This window comes from Callorhinchus milii, unplaced genomic scaffold (assembly GCF_018977255.1).
Source record: "Callorhinchus milii isolate IMCB2004 unplaced genomic scaffold, IMCB_Cmil_1.0 Scaffold5, whole genome shotgun sequence".
Lineage (NCBI taxonomy): Eukaryota > Metazoa > Chordata > Chondrichthyes > Chimaeriformes > Callorhinchidae > Callorhinchus > Callorhinchus milii.
In genome coordinates, this window is record NW_024704746.1 from 55,652,250 (window position 1) to 55,679,915 (window position 27,666).

Genomic DNA, 27,666 nt, shown 5'->3' on the forward strand with positions numbered 1-27,666 from the left:
TTGTAGCCGCATCAACATAGGATATACTTCAATATCAAACTTTCCAAGAGCAACACTAAGTCTAGAAAAACACTGTCTTTGGATTGCATCCATAGCAATTCTAATCCAGATCAGTAATTCTATTTCATTTTGGTCTGGAATCTTTCACGATACAAAAAGATTATTTTTGATGTCACAGCAAACTTTCAAGGCTCAATATTAAATTGGAATCAAACATCATAAAAAGTGTTATAAAATTATTCCTCAACTAATAAATGTCATATTCAGTAAACGTCATTGTAGTGTTCTATCTCGAAAGATATTGCTTACCTGCTGTGCTTGGCGTTGAGGCAATAGTCGGTGTTTCTTCTCGAGGAAAAAGAAAGGAGTTTAAATGAATGGTTGGAGAATCAGCTATGAAGTTCTTTTAATTTTAGCAAGTTTCCTTACTGCACACACCTAATCATAATCCCTCAGGAAAGAAAACGATAATAAATTGGTCACTTCAATCCACGACTGTTTGTGGGACACTGCTGTGCGCAATTTGGCTGCCGCATTTCGCTCACAAATTCTATGAAGCGCATTGAGCCGTGTTGAAGACGTGAAAAGCGCTATTTCAAATGCAGCATTATTATTGTTATCATTGTTAAGGATATATTACTATTATTAAATATATAAATATACATATATAAATACAGACTTGGTGAATGAAATTGCAAAGTCATACAAAAATATATTGCTTCCAGTCTTGTTGGTTAAAGAGCCCATCAGTATTCTTTCTTCTAAAGGAAGACTTTTTTTTAATTATAGAGTAAGTATTGTAAACCAATACATGGGAAATTCAGTTTGGTGACCTCAACTTTTTTCACAAACCAGAAAAATTCTGACTTGTGGATTAACATAATTAAGCATTAAATAACAAGATTTAAAAAACACAATAGTAAATGATTTTCAAACAGGAAACATAACTCATATCAATCACAATCAATAATTGTCGACAGAACAATTAGTTCATCAATGGCAGCTTTTGGTGAAAGACAGTTTGTTTGAGAGACAGTAAATGGAAAATGAAAAATAAATTAAGTACCAGTGATGATATGTTGGATTAATCGAATTTTGCTTGTTTTTGTTGTTCCTAAAATGGAGATAACATTTTCAAATGATATTCTTGTATTTGTATTAATTGTGTGAAACATGAATCATTTGCTGCAAAAGATGATTTTCCTACCGCTTGACTGGGTAACAGTGGTTGTTCTTATTGTTGTTGAGGGAGTTGTTGTTGATTCTAAAAAACAAAAAATGCATCAAACCAGTATTCGCAGACATTTGATACTTGTTAAACTTGAAGCAGCATCAACATAGGATATACTTCAATATCAAACTTTCCAAGATCAACACTGAGTCAAGAAAAACACTGTCTTTGGATTGCATCCATAGCAATTCTAATCCAGATCAGTAATTCTATTTCATTTTGTTCTTGAATCTTTCACGATACAAAAAGATTATTTTTGATGTCACAGCAAACTTCCAAGGCTCAATATTAAATTGGAATCAAACAGCATAACAAGTGATATAAAATTATTCCTCAACTAATAAATGTCATATTCAGTGAACGTCATTGTAGTGTTCTATCTCGAAAGATATTGCTTACCTGCTGTGCTTGGCGTTGAGGCATTAGTCGGTGTTTCTACTTGAGGAAAAAGAAAGGAGTTTAAATGAAAGGTTGTAGAATAAGCTATGAAATTCTTTTACTTTCAGCAAGTTTCCTTACTCCACACACCTAATCATAATCACTCAGGAAAGAAAACAATAATAAATTGTTCACTTCAATCCACGACTGTTTGTGGGACACTGCTGTGCGCAATTTGGCTGCCGCATTTCGCTCACAAATTCTGTGAAGCGCATTGAGCCGTGTTGAAGACGTGAAAAGCGCTATTTCAAATGCAGGATTATTATTGTTATCATTGTTAAGGATATATTACTATTATTAAATATATAAATATACATATATAAATACAGACTTGATGAATGAAATTGCAAAGTCATACAAAAATATATCGCTTCCAGTGTTGTTGGTTACAGAGCCCATCAGTATTCTTTCTTCTAAAGGAAGACTTTTTTTTAATTATAGAGTAAGGATTGTAAACCAATACATGGGAAATTCAGTTTGGTGACCTCAACTTTTTTCACAAACCAAAAAAATTCTGACTTGTGGATTAACATAATTAAGCATTAAATAACAATATTTAAAAAAAATTGTAAATGATTTTCAAAAAGGAAACATAGCTCATATCAGTCACAATCAATAATTGTCTGCTGAACAATTAGTTCATAAATGGCAGCTTTTGGTGAAAGACCGTTTGGTTGAGAGACAGTAAAGGGAAAATGAAAAATAAATTAAGTACCAGTGATGATAGGTTGGAATAATCGAATTTTGCTTGTTTTTGTTGTTCCTAAAATGGAGATAACATTTTCAAATGATATTCTTGTATTTGTATTAATTGTGTGAAACATGAATCATTTGCATGCAAAAGATGATTTTCCTACCGCTTGACTGGGTAACAGTGGTTGTACTTATTGTTGTTGACGGAGTTGTTGTTGATTCTAAACAACAAAAAATGCATCAAACCAGTATTCGCAGACTCTTGATACTTGATAAACTTGAAGCCGCATCAACATAGGATATACTTCAATATCAAACTTTCCAAGATCAACACTAAGTCTAGAAAAACACCGTCTTTGGATTGCATCCATAGCAATTCTAATCCAGATCAGTAATTCTATTTCATTTTGGTCTGGAATCTTTCATGATACAAAAAGTTTATTTTTGATGTCACAGCAAACTTCAAAAGCTCAATATTAAATTGGAATCAAACATCATAACAAGTGGTATAAAATTATTCTTTAACTAATAAAGGTCATATTCATTGAACGTCATTGTAGTGTTCTATCTCCAAAGATATTGCTTACCTGCTGTGCTTAGCGTTGAGGCATTAGTCGGTGTTTCTTCTCGAGGAAAAAGAAAGGAGTTTAAATGAATGGTTGGAGAATAAGCTATGAAATTCTTTTACTTTCAGCAAGTTTCCTTACTCCACACACCTAATCATAATCCCTCAGGAAAGAAAACAATAATAAATTGGTCACTTCAATCCACGACTGTTTGTGGGACACTGCTGTGCGCAATTTGGCTGCCGCATTTCGCTCACAAATTCTGTGAAGCGCATTGAGCCGTGTAGAAGACGTGAAAAGCGCTATTTCAAATGCAGGATTATTATCATTGTTAAGGATATATTACTATTATTAAATATATAAATAAACATGAAAAATACAGACTTGGTGAATGAAATTGCAAACTCATACAAAAATTTATCGCTTCCAGTGTTGTTGGTTAAAGAGCCCATCGGTATTCTTTCTTCTAAAGGTAGACTTTTTTTTAATTATAGAGTAAGGATTCTAAACCAATACATGGGAAATTCAGTTTGGTGACCTCAACTTTTTTCACAAACCCAAAAAATTCTGACTTGTGGATTAACATAATTAAGAATTAAATAACAATATTTAAAAAAAATTGTAAATGATTTTCAAAAAGGAAACATAGCTCATATCAGTCACAATCAATAATTGTCTGCTGAACAATTAGTTCATAAATGGCAGCTTTTGGTGAAAGACAGTTTGGTTGAGAGACAGTAAAGGGAAAATGAAAAATAAATTAAGTACCAGTGATGATAGGTTGGAATAATCGAATTTTGCTTGTTTTTGTTGTTCCTAAAATGGAGATAACATTTTCAAATGATATTCTTGTATTTGTATTAATTGTGTGAAACATGAATCATTTGCATGCAAAAGATGATTTTCCTACCGCTTGACTGGGTAACAGTGGTTGTACTTATTGTTGTTGACGGAGTTGTTGTTGATTCTAAACAACAAAAAATGCATCAAACCAGTATTCGCAGACACTTGATACCTGATAAACTTGCAGCAGCATCAACATAGGATATACTTCAATATCAAACTTTCCAAGAGCAACACTGAGTCTAGAAAAACACTGTCTTTGGATTGCATCCATAGCAATTCTAATCCAGATCAGTAATTCTATTTCATTTTGGTCTGGAATCTTTCATGATACAAAAAGATTATTTTTGATGTCACAGAAAAACTTCCAAGGCTCAATATTAAATTGGAATCAAACATCATAACAAGTGATATAAAATTATTCCTCAACTAATAAAAAATGTCATATTCAGTAAACGTCATTGCAGTGTTGTATCTCGAAAGATATTGCTTACCTGCTGTGCTTGGCGTTGGGGCATTAGTCGGTGTTTCTTCTCGAGGATAAAGAAAGGAGTTTAAATGAAAGGTTGGAGAATAAGCTATGAAATTCTTTTACTTTCAGCAAGTTTCCCTACTCCACACACCTAATCATAATCCCTCAGGAAAGAAAACGATAATAAATTGGTCACTTCAATCCACGACTGTTTGTGGGACACTGCTGTGCGCAATTTGGCTGCCGCATTTCGCTCACAAATTCTGTGAAGCGCATTGAGCCGTGTAGAAGACGTGAAAAGCGCTATTTCAAATGCAGGATTATTATCATTGTGAAGGATATATCACGATTATTAAATATATAAATACACATATATAAATACAGACTTGATGAATGAAATTGCAAAGTCATACAAAAATATATTGCTTCCAGTGTTGTTGGTTACAGAGCCCATCAGTATTCTTTCGTCTAAAGGAAGACTTTTTTTTAATTCTACAGTAAGGATTCTAAACCAATACATGGGAAATTCAGTTTGGTGACCTCAACTTTTTTCACAAACCAAAAAAATTCTGACTTGTGGATTAACATAGTTAAGCATTAAATAACCATATTTNAAAAAAAGTAAATGGTTTTCAAAAAGGAAACATAGCTCATATCAATCACAATCAATAATTGTCTACTGAACAATTAGTTCATAAATGGCAGCTTTTGGTGAAAGACAGTTTGTTTGAGAGGCAGTAAAGGGAAAATGAAAAATAAATTAAGTACCAGTGATGATAGGTTGGATTAATGGAACTCTGCTTGTTTTTGTTGTTCCTAAAATAGAGATAACATTTTCAAATGATATTCTTGTATTTGTATTAATTATGTAAAACATGAATCATTTGCATGCAAAAGACGATTTTCCTACGGCTTGACTGGGTAACAGTGGTTGTACTTATTGTTGTTGACAGAGTTGTTGTTGATTCTAAACAACAAAAAATGCATCAAACCAGTATTCGCTGACACTTGATACCTGATAAAGTTGCAGCAGCATCAACATAGGATATACTTCAATATCAAACTTTCCAAGAGCAACACTAAGTCTAGAAAAACACCGTCTTTGGATTGCATCCATAGCAATTCTAATCCAGATCAGTAATTCTATTTCATTTTGGTCTGGAATCTTTCATGATACAAAAAGTTTATTTTTGATGTCACAGCAAACTTCAAAAGCTCAATATTAAATTGGAATCAAACATCATAACAAGTGGTATAAAATTATTCTTTAACTAATAAAGGTCATATTCATTGAACGTCATTGTAGTGTTCTATCTCCAAAGATATTGCTTACCTGCTGTGCTTAGCGTTGAGGCATTAGTCGGTGTTTCTTCTCGAGGAAAAAGACAGGAGTTTAAATGAATGGTTGGAGAATAAGCTATGAAATTCTTTTACTTTCAGCAAGTTTCCCTACTCCACACACCTAATCATAATCCCTCAGGAAAGAAAACGATAATAAATTGGTCACTTCAATCCACGACTGTTTGTGGGACACTGCTGTGCGCAATTTGGCTGCCGCATTTCGCTCACAAATTCTGTGAAGCGCATTGAGCCGTGTAGAAGACGGGAAAAGCGCTATTTCAAATGCAGGATTATTATTATTATCATTGTTAAGGATATATTACTATTATTAAATATATAAATACACATATATAAATACAGACTTGATGAATGAAATTGCAAAGTCATACAAAAATATATTGCTTCCAGTCTTGTTGGTTAAAGAGCTCATCAGTCTTCTTTCTTCTAAAGGAAGACTTTTTTTTAATTATAGAGTAAGGATTGTAAACCAATACATGGGAAATTCAGTTTGGTGACCTCAACTTTTTTCACAAACCAAAAAAATTCTGACTTGTGGATTAACATATTTAAGCATCAAATAACCATATTTAAAAAAAAGTAAATGATTTTCAAAAAGGAAACATAGCTCATATCAATCACAATCAATAATTGTCGACTGAACAATTAGTTCATAAATGGCACCTTTGGTGAAAGACAGTTTGCTTGAGAGACAGTAAATGGAAAATGAAAAATAAATTAAGTACCAGTGATGATAGGTTGGATTAATGGAATTCTGCTTGTTTTTGTTATTCCTAAAATGGAGATAACATTTTCAAATGATATTCTTGTATTCGTATTAATTGTGTGAAACATGAATCATTTGCATGCAAAAGATGATTTTCCTACCGCTTGAATGGGTAACAGTGGTTGTACTTATTGTTGTTGACGGAGTTGTTGTTGATTCTAAACAACAGAAAATGCATCAAACCAGTATTCGCTGACACTTGATACCTGATAAAGTTGCAGCAGCATCAACATAGGATATACTTCAATATCAAACTTTCCAAGAGCAACACTAAGTCTAGAAAAACGCTGTCTTTGGATTGCATCCATAGCAATTCTAATCCAGATCAGTAATTCTATTTCATTTTGGTCTGGAATCTTTCACGATACAAAAAGATTATTTTTGATGTCACAGCGAACTTCAAAGGCTCAATATTAAATTGGAATGAAACATCATAACAAGTGGTATAAAATTATTCCTCAACTAATAAATGTCATATTCAGTGAACGTCATTGCAGTGTTGTATCTCGAAAGATATTGCTTACCTGCTGTGCTTGGCGTTGAGGTATTAGCCGGTGTTTCTTCTCGAGGAAAAAGAAAGGAGTTTAAATGAAAGGTTGGAGAATAAGCTATGAAATTCATTCACTTTCAGCAAGTTTCCTTACTCCACACACCTAATCATAATCCCTCAGGAAAGAAAACGATAATAAATTGGTCACTTCAATCCACGACTGTTTGTGGGACACTGCTGTGCGCAATTTGGCTGCCGCATTTCGCTCACAAATTCTGTAAAGCGCATTGAGCCGTGCAGAAGACGGGAAAAGCGCTATTTCAAATGCAGGATTATTATCATTGTTAAGGATATATTACTATTATTAAATATATAAATAAACATATATAAATATAGACTTGGTGATTGAAATTGCAAAGTCATACAAAAATATATTGCTTCCAGTGTTGTTGGTTACAGAGCCCATCAGTATTCTTTCGTCTAAAGGAAGACTTTTTTTTAATTCTAGAGTAAGGATTCTAAACCAATACATGGGAAATTCAGTTTGGTGACCTCAACTTTTTTCACAAACCAAAAAAATTCTGACTTGTAGATTAACATAGTTAAGCATTAAATAACCATATTTAAAAAAAAGTAAATGGTTTTCAAAAAGGAAACATAGCTCATATCAATCACAATCAATAATTGTCTACTGAACAATTAGTTCATAAATGGCAGCTTTTGGTGAAAGACAGTTTGGTAAATGGAATAAATGGAATGCTGATAATGAGATTCATGGAATTCACAGAACAGCAATATACAGTTAGTTGGGTGAAATATATTTTGTTGCTACAATACTAATTGACAGGAAGCATCCTAACATGTTCAACTTTTATTCATGCATTTTTAGTAATTGTGAGAAACATGAAACATTTGCATGCAAAAGTCAAATTTCCTGCTGCTTAACTGGATAAAAGTGGTTGTACTTATAGATTTTGACGGACTTCTTGTTGATCCCAAACAACAAGAAAATACATCAAACCACTACTTGCAGCCATTTGATACTTGTTAATCTTGCAGCGGGATGAATATAGGATATACTTCAATATCAAACATTCCAAGAAGAACACTAAATCTAGATGGCACATTCTTTTGATTGCATCCACAGCAATTCCGATCCAGATTAGTGATTCTATTTAATTTGGGTCTGGAATATTTCCTGATACAAAAAGATTATTTTTGATGTCAATGCAAACTTCAAAAGCTCAATATTAAATTGGAATCAAACATTTTAAAAAAGTGATATGAAATTATTGTTCAATTAATAATTGTCATATTCATTGATAGTCAATGTAGTGATGTGTCTGGAAAGATATTGTTTACCTGCTGTGCTCATAGATGGGGCATTAGTTGTTGCTTCTTCTTGAGGAAAAAGAGTTTAATTGAATGTTTGGAGAATCAGCTATGATTTTTTTTAAAAGTTGATCTGCCCACAAAAAGGCAGTGTACTTTACATTTACTGTACAGTGAAAAGTGACACTGCACATGTCAAGTGCTTTCAGATATCCTCCCAATGTGAAATGCACCTTATGAAATGTAAAGATAATAACAACATTGAAAAGTATGAATTGCTTTTTCACCATCATTATATCCCAAACATTACAGAGGCTTCCTCCTTTTCGCCCACAAAATATACAGTCAATTCACTTTAGAGCATGGATTTGCAATTATTTTGGCTGGTGAGCCACTTCATGAGTTTTGGCAAGCTTCACAGATCACACATTTAATATAGATGCACATGCTTAATAATAGCTCAAAATCAAGTCTTACAATTGTACGTGCATAAAATAAAGTCTATATAATTGACGTTTATTAAAATTTGGTTAAATAAAAACAAATCATTGAGCATTTATTCAAATATTTATTCATTTATTCACATATTGATGCGAATGTGAGAAGCTCACTCAATGGGAAGAATGAAAGCGCTGATGTGCGTTAACCAGACAATTGAAGTCAGGCATCGTCTCCGTTGTTGCAACGTGGAGTACTGCTGCAAGGTGGTCATCAGTCATCACAGATCTTGTTTTGATTTATTGAATTTCATCACAGAAAATGTCTCCTCACATATGTATGTTAATTCAAACAACACAAGCATCCTCCGGGCATGAGTCTTTATTTATTGAAAGGTATATTCATTAAGAAAGGCATAAAAACTTGGAAACGGCACTGATTTGAATTGCTCCGCAAGCAATGGATCACATTGCAGGTCAATAAGCTCGAGTTGGAGGTCAAATGGGGCTTTGTCAACATCAAATAAGAAAGATAAAGAGACCACAGAGAGGTTATTTTCGATCAAATTGAAATCGTGGAATTGGCAAGAAAATTCAGCATGTAAGTCAAGTAGTGACGAAGTACAGTTTTTAAGGCTTTGATCACAAAATCTGCTGCAAAGTTGGAAAGTGGGCGAACTGCCTGTTTAATATCTGACGCGATAAAATAAATAATTTTGTCATAAATGACTTGACACTGCAATACAAATCGTGCACAAAGGCCCTTTCTGTTGCAGTTTTGAATTCAGTTCATTCATGTGGCCCATGATATCAATAGCAAATGCGAAATCAGAGAGCCAATTCGCAACATTCAGCTGTGGGAAATCCAAAACTTTTTGTTTCATATCCAAAAATAAATCTATCTCTGATCTCAGTTCCCACACTCTTTTCAAGACCTTTCCTAAACTAAGCCATCTTACATTCATGTAATACAGAACATCCGTGTGCTCGGATTCCAATTCCTCAAGCAGTTACAAATTGCCTGTGGTTTAATCCTCTTGCTCGAATGTAGTTGACCACTTTCGTAACTGTGTCCACGACATTACTTAGGTTTAGAACACTCTTACAGAGGACCTCTTGGTGGATAATGCAGTGTTATAAAACAATATTCTGTTCTGGATTTGTTTCTTTGACTTGATCTTGAATTCTTTTCAGTAACCCAACATTTTTGCCTGTCAGATTTGGGCTTCCATCGGTGGTTACATTCACCAATTTTTTCCACTCCACTCCAAATTTTAAGATACACTTATTTACTGCCTCCAAAAAGTCTTCTCCAGTTGTCCTACCTTTCATTGACTGCATTGATGCCAATTCTTCTGTGAGCTCAAAATGTTTGGTGATACCCTTGATTAAAAATTATCAATTGGGCTGTGTCTTTGACATCACAATTCTCATCGAGTGCCAGTGAAAAACATGCAAAATTGCTTACTTTATTTTGTAACTTCAGATACAGGTTCTCAGAGATATCCTCAACATGTCTCACAATAGTTCGTCTTGAAAAGCTAATGTTTTCGAACTGTTTTTTCTTGTATGGGCATAAAATCGAGGCAGAGTCAACGATACATTCCTTTATAAATTCTCCTTCAGAGCATCGTTTGCTGTTCTTAGCGATTTTGTGTGCAATCATGTAACTCACTCTTTTAACCTCTTCCTGGGGCGCAAATTGTTTGCGAAAATGCTTTGCTCTTTTTGCATTCGAACAACCATCTCATCAGCTTTCTTTCCTTTTTCTTCGGGAGAAGCACGTTTGCTCTCACAATGGCGATTCAAGTTGTAATCTTTGAGCACTGCCACAAATTAAGCACACAGCTTTTCCACCCACACTGATAAAAAAAATTCAGAACTCCATTCTTTGTTGCTTCTTTGATAAACTTATTTCAAATTAACATTCACGGTTTATGGGTGATATAAATACCAAATTGGCGCACAAAAATACAAACGAATAATAAACAGATAAATCACAGTAACGTCTTCTTCAGTGAAAAGTATTAATGGCGAACGTCAATTCTAGTTAGAACTGACATTCTGTGGCAATAATGCTTTACGTTGCTCATGTCGTGGCCAACACATATGAGTCAGCTGCAGTTGCCGTGCGCGAGTTTGAAAATTTGCCAATCCGTAAATTTCTGAAGTCAGCCTGCTTCAACATTTAAGGGAGCATGCGCACAACTAAGCAGTGTGATTGGCTGAAGTTCTCGGTCTGATTGAAATGCGAAATTCGTGGAGAAAAAAACTAACAACTTTAGCAATTAAAAGTCGATGCTGTGACAAAAGTAAGCAACAACAACAATAACAAGATTTCATTTATAGAGCGCCTTTCACGTCGGGCGAAAGTCCCAAGGCGCTGGACAGTTGGGTCGGGACCCGAGGAGTGGGGAAATGGTGAGGGGAGGGAAGGGAGGGAGCGAGGAGGGGGTAGAGAGTCAAGAGGGGAGCTGAAGCAACGTATGGGACGCATTTAAAACTGATCCTTTCTGGGACTGAATGAACTATAATTTTTTTTATTGCTAGACACATTGACGGGCCAGACACAGGCCGTATTTTGCCCACTCCTGCTTAGAGTATATTCTGCGAAGCGCTTTCAGATGTCTCGAAGACGTGATGAGGTGATATAACAAATGCAAGGATTCTTATTATAAATCATTGGAAAACGAATGATGTTTTCTTTTCAAATACCAGTATTTGACATAGCACTATATATGTTTAAAGAGTATTTAAATATATACGTGGTCTGGTGAATGAAATTGCATAAGAACATAAGAAGGAGCAGGAATAGGCCATTCGGCCCCTCGAGCCTGCTGATCTTCTAACCTAATTCCATTTATCCGCCCTATCCCTATATCCCTTAATCCCTTTAGTTTTTAAAAATCTATCGATCTCAGTCTTGAATATGTTCCATGACTGAGCATCCACAGCCTTCTGGGGTAGAGAATTCCATAAATTCACTACCCTTTGAGTGAAGAAATGGTTTCTCAACTCAACAACAACAAGATTACATTTGTATAGTGCCTTTCACGTCGGAAGGACGGCCCAAGGCTCTGGACAGTGTACAGCATTTGAGACCCAAGTTGGGGTCAGGGGGGAGAAGGGAAGGGAGAGGAAGGGGGTGACCAATGGCATGGTCAAAGAGGAGGGTTTTGAGGTGGAACTTGAAGGAGGCTAAGGAGGGGGTGGGGCGGAGTGATTGGGGGATGGAGTTCCAGAGGTTGGAGGCAGAGTGGTTGAAGGTTCTCCTGCCAATGGTGAGGCGGGTGGATCGGGGAACGTGGAGCAAGCCAGAGCCGGCTGAGTGGAGGGAGCGGGCGGGTTGGTAAGGAGTTAGGAGGTTGCCGAGATAGGGTGGGGCGAGACCATTGAGGGCTTTGTAGGCGAGGACCAGGATTTTGAACTGGATCCTCTGAAGGATAGGGAGCCAATGGAGTTGGGCGAGAATGGGGAAGATGGGGTTACAGAGTTTGATGCGGGAGAGGACAAGGGCTGCAGAGTTCTGGATTAGCTGCAGCCTGTGGAGGGAGGAGTGGGGAAGGCCGACATAGTTGAGCCTGGAGGTGATGAAGGCATGAACAAGAGTTTCAGTGACCTGAGGTGTGAGGTAGTGGTGGAGTCGGGCGATGTTACAGAGGTGAGGGAAGGCAGAGTGGGTCATGGCTTGGATGTAGGGAAAAAAAGATAGTTGAGGATCGAACAAGACACTGAGGTCCCTGACTGGCTTGGTGAGTTGAAGTTGATGCTGCCAGAGCTTGAGGTGCTGAGGCGCTGACGCGAGCCAATCCGGAGAGCCTTAGTCTTGTTCACATTCAACTGTAGGAAATTTGCCCTCATCCAGGACTTGATGTCCTACAGACAGTCTGCCAGGACAGCAGTGGCCCTGGAGTTGAGGATGGAGGCAGAAAGATAGAGTTGGGTGTCATCCGCATACATGTTGATCCCATGTCTGCAGATGATGCTACCAAGGGGAGCATGTAGATATTAAAGAGGAGAGGGCCAAGGACAGAGCCCTGGGGGATGCCAGACGTGACAGCGTGAGGGCTGGAGGAGAAACCGTTAGAGGCAACAAAGTGGAGACGGTGAGAGAGATAGGAATCGAACCAGGCAAGGACAGGTCCATGAAGATTAAGTAAGGAGGTGAGGTGGTGTATGAGGATGGTGTGGTCGACAGTGTTGAAGGCAGCAGAGAGGTCGAGGAGGACAAGGAGGCAGAGGGAGCCCTGATCACAGAGTTCAGAATGTCATTCTAGGTTCTCACTCAGTTCTAAAAGGCTGCCCTTTAATCCTGAGACTATGTCCCCTAGTTTTAGATTCTCCAAACAGGGGAATCAGTTTCACACTGTCTACCCTGTCAAGACCCTTAAGAATCTTATAAGGTTTCTATAAGACCACCTCTAATTCTTCAATATTCTAGAGAACGTAGGCCTAGTCTACTCAACCTCTCCTCGTAAGTCAGCCCGTTCATCCCAAGAACTAACCTAGTGAACGTACGTTGCACCCCCTCGAAGGCGAGTACATCCATTCTTAGATAAGGAAACCAAAACTACAAACAATATTCCACGTGCGGTCTCACCAAGGCCCTATAAAATTTCAGCAAGACTTCCCTACTCTTGTTCTCTAACCTCTTTGCAATAAACGCTAAGATGCTATTAGCCTTCCTAATTGCTTGCTGTACCTACATACTAACTTTCTGTGATTGATGTACAAGGAAACCTAAATCCCTCTGAATACTAACACTACCTAGTCTCTCGCCCTCTAGAAAATAATCTGCTTGCAATGTCATACAGAAATATATTCCTTCCATTGTTGTTGGTTAATGAGACTGTCAGTATTCTTTCTTCTAAAGGAAGACTTTTTTTTATTTATAGAGTAAGGATTATCAATCAATAGATGTGAAATTCAGTTTTGGTGACGTAAGCTCTTTTCAAAAATCAAAAAATTGGATTAGCACAGTCAAACATTAAACAACAATATTCAAAAAAATACAATGGTAAATGATTTGCAAAAAGGAAACATAGCTTATATCACTGCGAGGAGATGCTGAATTTTCTTGAATCCAAAATCAAGGGAATCCGCTCCGCGGTCACTCCCCTTCCAACTTCCACCCACCCCTCACCCCCTCCCTCCCACACTCCCACCTTCGTACCCATTTCCCCACCCTCTGTCACCAAACTCATCCTATCCCTGAAACCCACCAACTGCTTCCTTGACCCCATCCCCACTCCACTCCACTCCTTATCTCCCAGCTCCACCTCCTTGCCCCACATATCACAGACATCGTCAACCTGTCCCTCTCCTCTGGCTCTGTGGGAGACCATTGGTCGACCCTTGTTTGAACTCAAACAAGAAGACCTTATTTGGGCTGTGATGAGTGAGCTAAGATATGATAACCAACTTAAACCGGTTTTACAAGCTCTCTGCAACCAGGAGTGTCTGAAGACGTTGTGCCTGGACTGCAGCTATTTTGCAGGACTGAATAAAATTTATTGAAACTTTCATTCATCTGAAGACTCTTACTGAAAACAGTATCCAACAGGCTCTGTTCCTATTCCCCTAAAAACTGCCACCATCACTTCCACTTTGAAAAAACCCTCCCTTGATGCGTCGCAGCGATCAAGCTACCGGCCCATCTCCAACCTCCCCTTCCTGTCCAAGGTCCTGGAACGAGTTGTCGCCTCCCAGCTGCGCTCTTTCCTCTCCACCCATTCATTATTTGAACCCCTTCAGTCAGGTTTCCGTGCTGCCCATTGCACAGAAACTGCCCTGGTCAAGGTCACCAATGACATCCTGACCATCTGCGACCAGGGCTCCCTCTGCCTCCTCGTCCTCCTCAACCTATCGGCCGCATTCGATACCGTCGACCACGCTATCCTACTCCACCGCTTGTCCTCCCACCTCAACCTTCAAGGCCGTGTCCTTGAGTGGTTTAGGTCCTACCTCTCCCACCGTCTTTATTTTGTCTCTGCAAACGGCTTTTCCTCCACCCCCGCACTGTCTCGTGCGGTGTCCCTCAGGGCTCTGCCCTCGATCCCCTCCTCTTCACCCTCTATATGCTCCCCCTCGGTGACATCATCCACAGACATGGGGTTAACTTCCACATGTATGCGGATGACACCCAACTCTACCTTTCCTCCTCTACCCTCAACTCCACGACCAACGATGTCCTGACAGCTGCCTGTCCGACATCGAGTCCTGGACGAGAGACAACTTTCTTCAGCTCAACGTGTGAAAAACTGAGGCCCTCCTGATTGGCTCACGTCAGCGCCTCCGCACCTCAGGCGCTGACAGCATCAGCATCCAAGGCTGCACTCTCCACCTCTCAAAGCCACTCAGGAACCTCGGGGTTCTGTTTGACCCTGAGCTGTCCTTTCTCCCTCATATCTGCGCCACAACTGGCACCGCCTTCCATCACCTCCGAAACATCGCCAGACTACGGCACTACCTCACCCCTCACGATGCTGAAACTCTGGTCCACGCCTTTATCACCTCAAGGCTGGACTATGGGAACTCTCTCCTCGCCGGCCTTCCCGGCACCTCCCTCCACACGCTGCAGGTCATTCAGAACTCTGCAGCTCATGTACTGTCCCGCACAAGGCTTCGTGACCACATCACTCCCACCCTCGCTCGCCTCCACTGGCTCCCCATCCCCCAGAGGATTGATTTCAAGATCGTCATCCTCACCTACAAGGCCATTCACGGCCTCGCTCCCTCCTACCTCTCTGACCTACTATCCCCCTACTTACCTGCCCGTACCCTCTGTTCCTCTGGCTCCGGTCTGCTCCACATCCCCCGCCCTAACCGCCCTACCATCGGTGGCCGGGCCTTCAGCCTCTCAGCCCCGAGGCTCTGGAACTCTATCCCCCAGTGCCTTCGCCGCCTCCTCCCTTTCCTCCTTCAAGGCCGGTCTCAAGACCTTTCTCTTCGACCGTGCCTTTAGCTTCCCTCTCGACTCTCTACCCCCTCCTCGCTCCCTCCCCTCCCTCCCCTCATCCTGACCATTTCCCCCCTGCTCGGGTCCCGAACCAATTGTCCAGCGCCTTGGGACGTCCTCCCGACGTGAAAGGTGCTCTATAAATGTAATATTGTTGTTTTTTTGTTGTATATCAGTCACAATCAATAATTGTCTCCTGAACAATTAGTTCAAAAATGGCAGCTTTTGGTGAAAGACAGTTTGGCTGAGAGACAATAAATGGAAAAGAAAAAGTACCAATGGTGATAGATTGGATTAATGGAGTTCTGCTTGTGTTTGTTGTTCCTAAAATGGAGATAACACTTTCAAATTATATTCTTGCATTTGTAGCAATTGTGTGAAACATGAATTCTATTTCATTTTGGTCTGAAATCTTTCACAATAGAAAAAGATTTTTTTTGATGTCAAAGCAAACTTCAAAAGCTCAATATTAAATTAGAATCAAACATCATAAAAAGTGGTATAAAATTATTCTTCAACTAATAATTGTCATATTCAGTGAACGTCATTGTAGTGTTGTATCTAGAAAGATATTGCTTACCTGCTGTACTTGGCCTTGGGGCATTAGTTGTTGTTTCTTCTCAAGGACAAAGAAAAGAGTTTAAATGAATGGTTAGAGAATCAGCTATGAAGTTTTTTACTTTAATCGATCATCCCACAAACTGCACAGTGTACTTTACATTTACTGTACAGTAAACCATGTGAAGTGCTTTCAAGTGTCCTCCCAGTGTGAAATGCACCATATGAAATGTAAAGATAATAATAACATTGCAAAGCATGAATTGCTCTTTCACCATCATTATATCCCAAACATTAGTAGGCTTCCCCTTTTTCGCCCACAAAATATAAAGTCTACTCATTTTACTGTATAGTCTGTGAAGCTCTTTCAGACATGCATGCAGAAGACAAATTTACTATTGCTTGACTGGGTAACAGTAGCACTTTAAGATGTCTCAAAGATGTGATTAGGCGCTATATCAAATGCAAGGGACATTATTATTATTATTATTACTGTTAAGTGGAAAATGAATGACGTTTCATTTTCAAATTGAACAGACAATTTGCACAATTTGCACTTATATAGTGCCTTCTACACAAGGTAGCATCTCAGAGAGCAAATATGCCAGTATTTAATGTTCCTCTATATATATGCAAAGGGTATTTAAATGTACATGTGTTCTGGGGAAGAAATTTCCAATGTTGTACAGTAATATATTGCTATCGTTGTTGTTGGTTAATGTGCCTGTCACTCTTCTTTCTTCCAAAGGAAAAGCCAGGATTATAAATCAGTAGATGGAACATTCAATTTTGGTATACCCTGAACTCTTTTCACAATCTAAAAAGCTGACTTGTGGAAGAACATAGTTAAGCATTAAATAACAATATTTAACAAAACACAATGGTATATGATTAGCGAAAAAGAAAACATAGGTCATATCAGTCACAATCAATAATAGTCTACTGTGCTATCAGTTCATAAATTGTAGCTTTTGGTGAAAGAGAATTTGGGTGAGAGACAATATATGGTAAAGAAAAATATAAATTAAGTACCAGTGATGATAGATTGGATTAATGGAGTTGCGCTTGTTTTTGTTGTTCCTAAAATGGAGAGAGCATCATTGAAATCATTAGATCTTCATTTCCTCTCTAGAACTACACAAATATTTTTTATTGTGGCTAATAATGAGATTCATGGGTATCACAGAACAGCAATATACAGTTAGATGGGTACAATATATTTTATTGCTTCAATACTATTTTACAGGAAACATCATAACATTTTCAACTTTTATTCTTGCATTTGTAGCAGTTGTGTGAAAAATTAAACATTTGCATGCAAAAGATAAATTTCCTACCGCTTGACTGGGTAACAGTTGTTGACGGAGTTCTTGTTGATCCTAAACAACAAGAAAATGATTCAAACCAGTATTCGCAGACATTTGATACTTGTTAATCTTGCAGCAGCATCAATATAGGATATATTTCAATATCAAACATTCCAAGAACAACACTAAGTCTAGAAAAACACTGTCTTTTGATTACTTCCACAGCAATTCGATTCCAGATCAGTAATTCTGTTTCATTTTGGTCTGGAATCTTTCACGATACGAAAAGATTATTTTTGATGTCACAGCAAACTTCAAAAGCTCAATATTAAATTGGAATCAAACATCATAAAAAGTGGTATAAAATTATTCTTTAACTAATAATTATCTTATTCAGTGATAGTCAATGTAGTGTTGTATCTAGAAAGATATTGCTTACCTGCTGTGCTCGTCGTTGGGGCGTTAATTATTCTTTCTTCCAGAGGCAAAAGAGAGTTTAATTGGATAGTTGGAGAATCAGTTATGATTTATTTAAAATCGATCTGCCCACATAAATAAAGTACACTGTGCAGTAAACCATGTGAAGTGCTTTCAGGTATCCTCCCAATATGAAATGCACCATATGAAATTTAAAGATAATATTTACATTGTAAAGCATTAATTGCTCTTTTGCCATCATAAAATCCCTAAAATTAGAAAGGCTTACCCTTTAATCAGTGGAAAATTATCGAATTATACAGCACAGAAGGAGGCCATTCGGACCATTGTGTCTGTGCTGGCTCTTTGAAAAGAGCTATCCAAATCAATCCCACTCCCTCCCCGTAGCCCTGCAAGCTTGTCCTCCCCAAATAATCATTTAAAATGAAAAATTTACCAGTATTTGTTATAGCACTCTATATGTGCAAAGGGTAATTAAATGTGGTCTGCTGAAGAAAATAACAATAATCCTTATTCTTGATATAGTGGCTTATCACATTTTTAAAAAAAAAACAAGACGTTTCAAAGTGCTTCACAGAATATACTGCAAACAACAACAACAATTACATTTATAGAGCGCCTTTCACATCAGGAGGACATCCCAAAGCGCTGAACAGTCAGGTGTCGGTGCCCGAGCAATGAGGAGGGGTGGTGTAGGGGTGAGGGAAGGCAGAGAGGGAGACCAAAGGCACTGACGAAGAGAAGGGTCTTGAGACCGGCCTTGAAGGAGGCAAAGGAAAAAGCAAAGCGAAGGGACCGTGAGATGGAGTTCCAGAGTGTGGGGGCAGAGAGGCTGAAAGCCCGGCCATCAATGGTAGGGTGGGTCGGGCGGGAGACATGGAGCAGGCCGGAACACGCTGAACGGAGGGAGCGGGCAGGTTGGTAGGCAATCAGCAGGTCAGAGAGGTAGGAGTGGGCAAGGCCATGGATGGCCTTGAAAATAAGGACGAGGATCTTGAACTCAATCTTCTGAGGGATAGGGAGCCAGTGGAGTCAGGCGAGGGTGGGAGTGATGGAGTCACGGAGCCTGGTGTGCGAGAGTACACAAGCTGCAGAGTTTTGGATGATCTGCAGCTTATGAAGGGAAGAGTTGGGAAGGCCGATGAGGAGGAAGTTTCCGTAATCGAGCCTTGATGTGAAGAATGCATGGATAAGGGTTTCAGCAGCCTGAGGGATGAGGCAGTGGCAGAGTCTGGCAATTTTGCGTAGGTGGTGGTAGGCAGTGCCGGTCATTGTGCAGATGTGGGGGAGAAAGGACAGTTTAGGGTTAAACAAGACACCCAGATTTCTGACTGGCTTAGTGAGGTTAAGTGTGCAGTCGTGGATGCTGATGCTGCCAGCGCCTGAGGTGCGGAGGCGCTGGCGTGAGCCAATCAGGACAGCCTCGGTCATGCTCACGTTGTGCTGAAGAAAGTTGTCCCTCATTCAGGACTTCATGTCGGACAGGCAGTCGGTCAGGACGCCATTAGTCCTGGAGTTGAAGGTGGAGATAGAGACATAGAGTTGGTGTCATCCACATACATGTGGAAGTTAACCCCACATCTGTGGATGATGTCACCAAGGGGGAGCATGTAGAGGGTGAAGAGGAGGGGACCGAGGACAGAGCCCTGAGGAACACCGCACGAGACAGTGCGGGGGCTGGAGGAGAAGCCGTTTGCTGTGACGAAGTGGAGGCGGTGTGAGAGGTAGGATCTGAACCAGTCAAGGACAGAACCTTGAAGGTTGAGGTGGGAGGAGAGGCGGTGGAGGACGATTGAATGGTCCACGGTGTCAAAGGCAGCCGAGAGGTGAAGGAGGACGAGGAGGCAGAGGGAGCCCTGGTCAAACATGATCAGGATGTCGTTTGTGACCTTGACCAGAACAGTTTCCGTGCTATGGGCAGCATAGAAACCTGATTGGAGGGGTTCATGGAGGGAGACAGAGGAGAGGAAAGAGCAGAGCTGGGAGGCAACGGCTCTCTCAAGGACCTTGGGTAGGAAAGGGATGTTTGAGATGGGCGGTAGCTGGATAGCTGTGATGGGTCAAGGAAAGGTTTCTTCAAGGTGGGGGTGATAATAGTTGTTTTGAGGGGGGAAGGAACAGTGCTAGGTGACAGGGAGAGGTTGGTGATGTTGGCGAGTAGTGGGGCAAGGAGGTGGAGCTGGGATTTAAGGAGAGAGGTGGGGATGGGGTCCAGGGAGCAGGTGGTGGGCTTCAAAGTGAATTGACTGTATATTTCGTGGGAAAACTCGGTAGCCAATTGCGAACATCAGTGTCTCACAAACAGTCACCGTTGAAGTGACCAATTCATTATTATTCATTGATTTTTCAATTTTTCAAGGAATTATTAGCCCCGGAAAAGCGATCAGCCAAGCGATCCTACTTACTGCTAGGTAAACAGAATTATGTGGAGCAAGGAAACTTGCCCAACATCACATCCTGCCGGGAATCAAACCCAGGTCTCTCACTTGCGAGACAAGTGCTCTAACCAATGAGCTACAGGTCTACAGGAAATGCAATGTTGTACAGAAATATATTGCTACCATTGTTGTTGGTTAATGAGCCTGTCAGTATTTTGTCTTCTAAAGAAAAAGTGACGATTATAAATCAATAGATGAGAAATTCAATTTTGGTGACTTAAACTATTTTCCCAATCCAAAAAAATCTGACTTGTAGATTAACATAGTCAAGCATTAAATAACAAAATTTAAAAAACACACAATGGTAAATGATTAGCAAAAAAGGATACATAGATCATATGACTCATATCAGTAACAATCAATAATTGTCTACTGAACTCTCAGTTCTGGAATCATCCTTGTGAATCTCCTTTGCACCTTCTCCAGTGCCTCTACATCCTTTCTATACTATGGGGACAGGAACTACACACAGTACTCCAAGTGGGCTAACCAAGGTTCGATGTATGTTAAGCATAACTTCCCTGCTTTTAATTTCTATCCCTCTAGAAATGAACCCCAATGCTTAGTTTGCTTTTTTATGGCCTGTGTTGCTACTTTCAGTGATTTGTGTATCTGTACCCCTGGATCCCTTTGCTCCTCTACCCCACTTAGATTCTTATTTTCCAGGCAGTATGTGACCTCCTTATTCATCCTACCAAAATATACCACCTCACACTTATCTATATTGAAATTAATTTGCTGATTAAATGCCCATTCAGTGTCTTTCATCCTCACCTATAAGGCCATCCACGGCCTTGCTCCCTCCTACCTCTCTGACCTACTATCCCCCTACCTACCCGCCCGTACCCTCCGTTCCTCCGCCTCCGGTCTGCTCCACGTCCCCCGCCCCAACCGCCCTACCATCGGTGGTCGGGCCTTCAGCCTCTCACCCCCCAGGCTCTGGAACTCCATCCCCCAGTGCCTTCGCCTTGCTTCCTCCCTTTCCTCCTTCAAGGCCGGTCTCAAAACCTTTCTCTTTGACCGAGCCTTCAGCTCCCCTCTCGACTCTCTTCCCCCTCCTCGCTCCCTCCCTTCCCTCCCCTCACCCTGACCATTTCCCCCCTCCTCGCTCCCTCCCTTCCCTCCCCTCACCCTGACCATTTCCCTCCTCCTCGCTCCCTCCCTTCCCTCCCCTCACCCTGACCATTTCCCCCCTGCTCGGGTCCTGACCCAACTGTGCAGCGCCTTGGGACGTCCTCCTGACGTGAAAGGCACTTTATAAATGGAATCTTGTTGTTGTTGTTGTTGTAATGTGTTGCAGTCCTCCTCAGTATTAACTACACCCCCAATTTAGTTTTGTTTGTAAATTTTGAAATTGTACTTTCGATCCTCGAGTCCAAATTGTTAATGTATATTGTGAACAACAGTAGTCCCAATACCAATCCTTGTGGAACAGAACTTCCCACCCTCTGCCAGTCTGAGTAGCTACCCTTCACCCCTACTCTCTGTTTTCTGTCTTATAGCCAACTTGCTATCCATTCTGCTACTTTTCCCCTGACTCCACATGCTCTGACCTTACTCATTAGTCTATTATGCGAAACCTTATCAAATGCCTTTTGGAAATCCAAATATATTTAGTCTACTGCATTATCCCTGTCTACTCTTTCTGTTCCCTCTTCAAATAATTCAATGAGATTGGTCAAGCATGACTTTCCTTCTTGAAATCCGTGTTGAGTATTCTTTATTATATATATTTGGTTTCTAGATGTTTTTCTGTTACCTTTCAGTAAGGATTCCATTATCTTTCCTATCACCAATGTTAAACTGACAGATCCCTGGGCTTGTTTTATCCCACTGTTAAACATAGGTATAACATTAGTTAACCTCCAGTCTTCTGGCACTATTCCCTTTTCTGATGAATTAGTGTATATATATGTAACAGTGCCTCTGCTATCTCTTCCCTAGATTCTTTTAATATACACGGATGCAATCCATCCGGCCTCATGTCCTTCTCAATCTTTATCTTAAACCTTAAAAAGTTATGATCTCTATTGCCTAGCTGTTCCCCTATTCTTACTTCTCTTATCTGTTCCGGTTCATTTCCCATTACTGAATCCAGTAGTGATTCTTCCTTGTTGGGCCTCTTACATACTGGGTAAGAAGAGTCCTGTACACATTTGAAGGAATGCCATTCCCTTATCACCTTTACTTACTTACTTCTAGCCAATTAGTTGAAATCCCCCATGATTACTCTTTGTCTCTTACTCATTTCCCTAATTTGCTTGCATATTTCTTCCTCTACCTCCCTTCCACTATTAGGTAGTCTGTAGAGTAACCCTATTTGTGTGATTGATCTCTTCTTATCTTTTTATCTCTAGTCACACAGATTCTGTTTCTATTTTATTGATAGCTATGTCCCTTTTTTCTACTGCCATGATGTTATCCCTAATAAGTACAGCAACTCCACTACCCTTTTTCCTGTCTCTATCCTTTCTAAATATGTTATACGCTGCAATGTTTAATGGCCAGTCCTGTTCTTTCTGTAGCCATGTTTCAGTGAACCCTGCTATATCTGGTTCCTCACTACGAATTATTACCTCTAGTTCTCCTGTTTTATTTTGAATGTTGTGTACACTGCTGTACAGACAGTTTAATTTTGACAGGTTTTTCACGCTTCTGTTCTATAATTGTATTAATTCCCTGACCATTTATGTTCTCCTTATTCCTTAGTTTTTGTCTGACCTATACTCTGATCTCCCATTTCATTTAGATTTGGGTTTATGTAATTTCCTTCTGATCCCTCCCCCACCTTATTAGTTTAAAGCTTTTGCCACAGCCCTATTTACCGTTTCCGCACCCTCTCATCCGTTGACCCCTCTCAGCCCAACGCTCCCTCTCACCCAACGCGCCCAATACGTACTCTGCGCCCAACGCTTCCTCTGCACCCAACGACCCCTCTGCGCCCAATACCCTTTCTGTGCCCAATTCCCACTCTGCGCTCAATTCCCCCTCCCCCAACGCCCCCGCTCACCCAATGCCCTCACTCACCCAACGTCCCCTCTCGCCCAACATCCTCACTCGCCCAACGTCCCCTCTCGCCCACGCCTTCGCTCGCCCAACATCCCCTCTCGCCCAACGTCCCCGCTTGCCCATCGACCCAGCTCGCCCAACGTCCTCTCTGCACCGAACAACCCCTCTGCGCACAACGCCCCCTCTCGCTCAACATTCCTCTCGCCCAACGCCCCCTCTCGCCCAATGCTTCTACTGCGCCCAACACCTCCTCTACGCCCGAAGCCCACTCTGTGCCCAACTCACCCTAGGCGCACAACGCACCCTCTGCGCACAACGCCCCCTCTGCGCACAACGCCCCCTCTGCGCACAACGCCCCTTCTGCGCCCAACTCACCCACTCGCTCAACTCCACCACTGCGCCTAAATTCCCCTCCACACCCAACCCCCTCTCGCCCGACGCCTCCTCTCGTCCTATGGCTGCTATCGCCCGATGCCCCTTCTCACCCAATGCCCCCTCTCGCCCAACTCCTCCTCTGCACCCAATACCCTTTCTGTGCCCAATTCCCACTCTGCACTCAATTCCCCCTCCCCCAACGCCCCCGCTCACCCAACGCCCTCGCTCGCTCAACGTCCCCTCCGCCCAACATCCTCACTCGCCCAATGTCCCCTCTCGCCGAATGCCCTCGCTCGCCCAACATCCCCTCTCGCCCAACGCCCCCGCTCGCCCATCGCCCCAGCTCACCCAACGTCCCCTCTGCACCGAACACAGCCCTCTGCGCCAATGCCACCTCTGTGCCCAACGCCCCCTCTCGCTCAACACTCCTCTCGCCCAACGCCCCCTCTCGCCCAATGTTTTCACTGCGCCCAACACCTCCTCTACCCCGAAGCCCACTCTGTACCCAACTCACCCTAGGCACACAACGCCCCCTCTGCGCACAATGCCCCCTCTGCGCACAACGCCCCCTATGCGCACAACGCCCCCTATGCGCACAACGCCCCCTCTGCGCACAACGTCTCCTCTGTGCACAACGCCCCCTCTGCGCACAACGCCCCCTCTGCGCACAACGCCCCCTCTGCGCACAACGCCCCCTCTGCACACAATGCCCCCTCTGCACACAATGCCCCTCTGTGCACCACGCCCCCTCTGCACCCAACTCACCCACTCACTCAACTCCATCACTGCGCCTAACTTCCCCTCCGCGCCCAAACCCTCTCGCCCGAAGACCCCTCTCGCCCAACGCCCCCTCTCACCCAACAACACCCTCACCCAACACCACCCCTTGCCCAACACCCTCTCTCGCCCAATGCCTCCCTTGCCATGTCTGCACCCAACACACCTTCTGCGCCCAATGCCCCCGCTGCACCCATAGCCCACTCTGTGCCTAACTCCCACTAGGCGCCCAATTCCCATGCTCACCAACCCCACCACTGTGCCCAAGTCACCCTTTGCACCTGACGTCCCCGCTCGCCCGACGCCCCATCTCATCCGACGCCCCTTCTCACCCAATGCCCCTTCTCGCCAACGACCCCTCTCACCAAACGCACCCTCTGCACTCAACGCCCCGCTTCTCCCAACACCCCTTCTTCACACAACATTCCCTCTCCCCAATTCCCCCTAACTCCCCCTCTGCGCCTAACGCCCACACTGCACCCAAAGCCTCTTCTGTGCCTAATTCCCCCTCTGCACCCAATTCCCACTGTCCGCCCAATTCCCCCTCTGCACCTAATTCCCTCTCCGGCACCCCCAAATCCTCCTCTGGCCCTAAATTCCCCCTCTGCGCCCACCTCCCCCTCTGCGCCCCTCCCCCCTCCCCCGTGCCCCCAATTCCCCCCCAACACCCCCTATTCCCCCCAATTCCCCAACACCCCCAACAACCCCTCTGCACCCAATTCCTTCTCATTCTGTTTCCATGTCACTCCATTGAGTTCTCTGCTATTCAAGCGACATCTCAAGACCCTCATTTTAGAACATGCCTTCAGTAATCCTCCTACCCTCCATGATTCCAACCCACTTGCTCGGGTCCAAATCCCTGACTGTCAGGCACCTTAGGACATCCTCCTGACATAAAAGGCGCTAAACAAATGTAATTTTGTATTGATATCATGATGTAGCAAAGTTAACATGGCAAGCACCACACTATAACATATGAAGGCTTATTATACCGTAAATAGTAAAAAAAATACTTACCTCCACATTCAGGCTTTCCATTCGTGCAAATGCTGTAAAAACAAGTCATCTTAGTCTTTTGCGGAGCAGGGTAGCAAAAATGTACTTTATCTAAAAGAGTAATTTAATTAAAATTTCTGCTGGTATAAAAAAACTGCAGCTAACTGGTGACATCATCCACAGACATGGGGTCAACTTCCACAAGTATGCAGATGACATCCAACTCTATCACTCTGCCACCACCCTCAATTCCAGGTCCATTGCCTTCCTCACAGACTGCCTGTCAGACATCTAATCCTGGATGAGAAATAACTTCCTGCAGTTGAATGTCAACAAGACCGAGGCCCTCCTGCTTGCTCCCGTCAGCGCCTCCATTCCTCAGGTGCTGACAGCATCTCCCTCCATGGAATCATTCTACATCTCACAGAGCCGATTTGGAACCTCGACTATGCAAATTCCCTGCTTGTCGGCCGCCCCAACCCCTCCCTCCATAGGCTGCAGATCATCCAGGACTCTGCATCCCGTGTCCTCTTCCACACCAGGCTCCATGACCCTATCACCCCTATCCTTGCCCAACTCTACTGGCTTTCCATCCCACAGAGAATATAGTTCAAGATACTGGTCCTCACTTTCAAAACCCTCCATGGCCTTGCTCCCCCCCTACCTCTGTGATTCCCTAACCCCCTACCAACCTGCCCGCACCCTCTGCTCAGCAGGCTCAGGCCTACTTCACATGCCTCGTCCACCCCACTATTGGTGGGCAGGCTTCAGCCACTCTGCCCCCACCCTCTGGAACTTTATCCCACAGTCTCTCCACTTCATCCCCTCCCTTGCCTCCTTCAAGACCCGTCTCAAGATTGTCTTCTTCAACCATGCCTTTGGTCATCCTCCTTACCCCCTGCCCTCCACACTCCCCGATCCCAACCCACAGCTCAGTTCCGAAACACTGATTGTCCAGCGCCTCCCGATGTCAAAGGCGCTATACAAATGAAATTTTGATTGATTGATAATCTAAGAACTATGCCAAAGACGAACATGATGAAGAAATGTACAAAAAGTTCTAGTCCGAGAATATCTGATTGCCTTGTGACATATTTACAGTACAAGATAATGTTTCATATCTGATGGCAGACAACATTAGGAATTATGAAAAATTTGGTTTGCCCAAATTCTGATACAAATTCAATGAATGTCATTCAAAATATAAACCTCGACCTAAACGATTTTAGCAACTTGGATATTTTATTTAAGGAACATTCTGAAACGCAATATTCAAAAAGGAAGTTGCAAATAACAAGTTCTGCCAGAAAACCAACATAATAATAATAATCCTTGAATTTGATATAGAATTTTTCACGTCTTCCAGACGTCTCAAAGTGCTTCACAGAATATACTGTAAAGTGAATTGACTGCATTTTTTATTTGTGGGCGAAACACAGCAGCCAATTGCGCACAGCAGTGTCCCACAAGCAGTCATGGATTGAAGTGACCAAATTATAANTTTTTTTCCTTGAGGGATTATTATCAGGCATGTGGAGTATGGAAGCTTGCCTAAGGTTTCGCCCTGCCGGGAATCGAACCCAGGTCTCTCGCTTGAGAGGCGAGTGCTCTAACCACTGAGCTATAGGACTCCACATGTGTCACCCCAGCCTATAAGAAATCTGCTCACATACATCCAGAAATGTAACTTTTTAGAGCAGAGTTCTTGCATCCTAAGATTATAAGAAACAATAAGCTGCATTATTTACTATGGATACTTTACCATTCTTCACAATCATTCTTTGTTGTTTCACCTGGTTGCAGTATTTGTCCATTGTAATAACAAGAACAGTCAGATAAATTAACACACTTCATTATGTTTTCATCCAAATAAGGAGCATTCTCTGGGCATTTTGCATAGCAACCTGTAATAAAAAAAAACAAAATCATTGTAAGGTATGGAGAATAAACTCTTCCGAAGCCCGAAGTTCCAAACCTTGGCTTGTGAGAACATTTTGCCTGAACATTAAAAATTCTTTTATTCGTTCTTAATCTGGAATGTGTTTTCTGCTGTTCTTAAAATAACTAATAATAAATAAGAACTAATAATAAATAATCCTTGCACTTGTCATAATACATAAATCATCGAGACTGTCTCAAGCATTTCTGTAAATTGTATTTATAGATGAATAGACATAGCAATG

General features: G+C 41.7%; 1 protein-coding gene and 1 non-coding gene across 2 annotated transcripts in view; both read right to left on the reverse strand.

The window, feature by feature from the left end:
* Positions 1–27,666, reverse strand: part of LOC103189551 (mucin-19-like) — a 101,959-nt gene that overhangs the window by 57,507 nt on the left and 16,786 nt on the right. Inside the window, exons 15-35 of the mRNA XM_042335446.1 lie at positions 27,246–27,387; positions 25,505–25,536; positions 17,890–17,925; positions 17,481–17,522; positions 17,176–17,223; positions 16,166–16,201; positions 6,893–6,928; positions 6,470–6,526; positions 6,328–6,375; positions 5,577–5,612; positions 5,012–5,059; positions 4,266–4,304; positions 3,839–3,895; positions 3,697–3,744; positions 2,950–2,988; positions 2,527–2,583; positions 2,385–2,432; positions 1,631–1,669; positions 1,208–1,264; positions 1,067–1,114; positions 310–345 (exon numbers count right to left, since the gene is read on the reverse strand). Coding sequence (XP_042191380.1) covers positions 310–345; positions 1,067–1,114; positions 1,208–1,264; positions 1,631–1,669; positions 2,385–2,432; positions 2,527–2,583; positions 2,950–2,988; positions 3,697–3,744; positions 3,839–3,895; positions 4,266–4,304; positions 5,012–5,059; positions 5,577–5,612; positions 6,328–6,375; positions 6,470–6,526; positions 6,893–6,928; positions 16,166–16,201; positions 17,176–17,223; positions 17,481–17,522; positions 17,890–17,925; positions 25,505–25,536; positions 27,246–27,387 — 1,029 coding nt within the window. The remainder of the gene's footprint in view (positions 1–309; positions 346–1,066; positions 1,115–1,207; positions 1,265–1,630; positions 1,670–2,384; positions 2,433–2,526; positions 2,584–2,949; positions 2,989–3,696; positions 3,745–3,838; positions 3,896–4,265; positions 4,305–5,011; positions 5,060–5,576; positions 5,613–6,327; positions 6,376–6,469; positions 6,527–6,892; positions 6,929–16,165; positions 16,202–17,175; positions 17,224–17,480; positions 17,523–17,889; positions 17,926–25,504; positions 25,537–27,245; positions 27,388–27,666) is intronic.
* Positions 27,043–27,114, reverse strand: trnae-cuc. The gene has a single exon. It is a non-coding gene; the product is annotated as a tRNA-Glu (tRNA).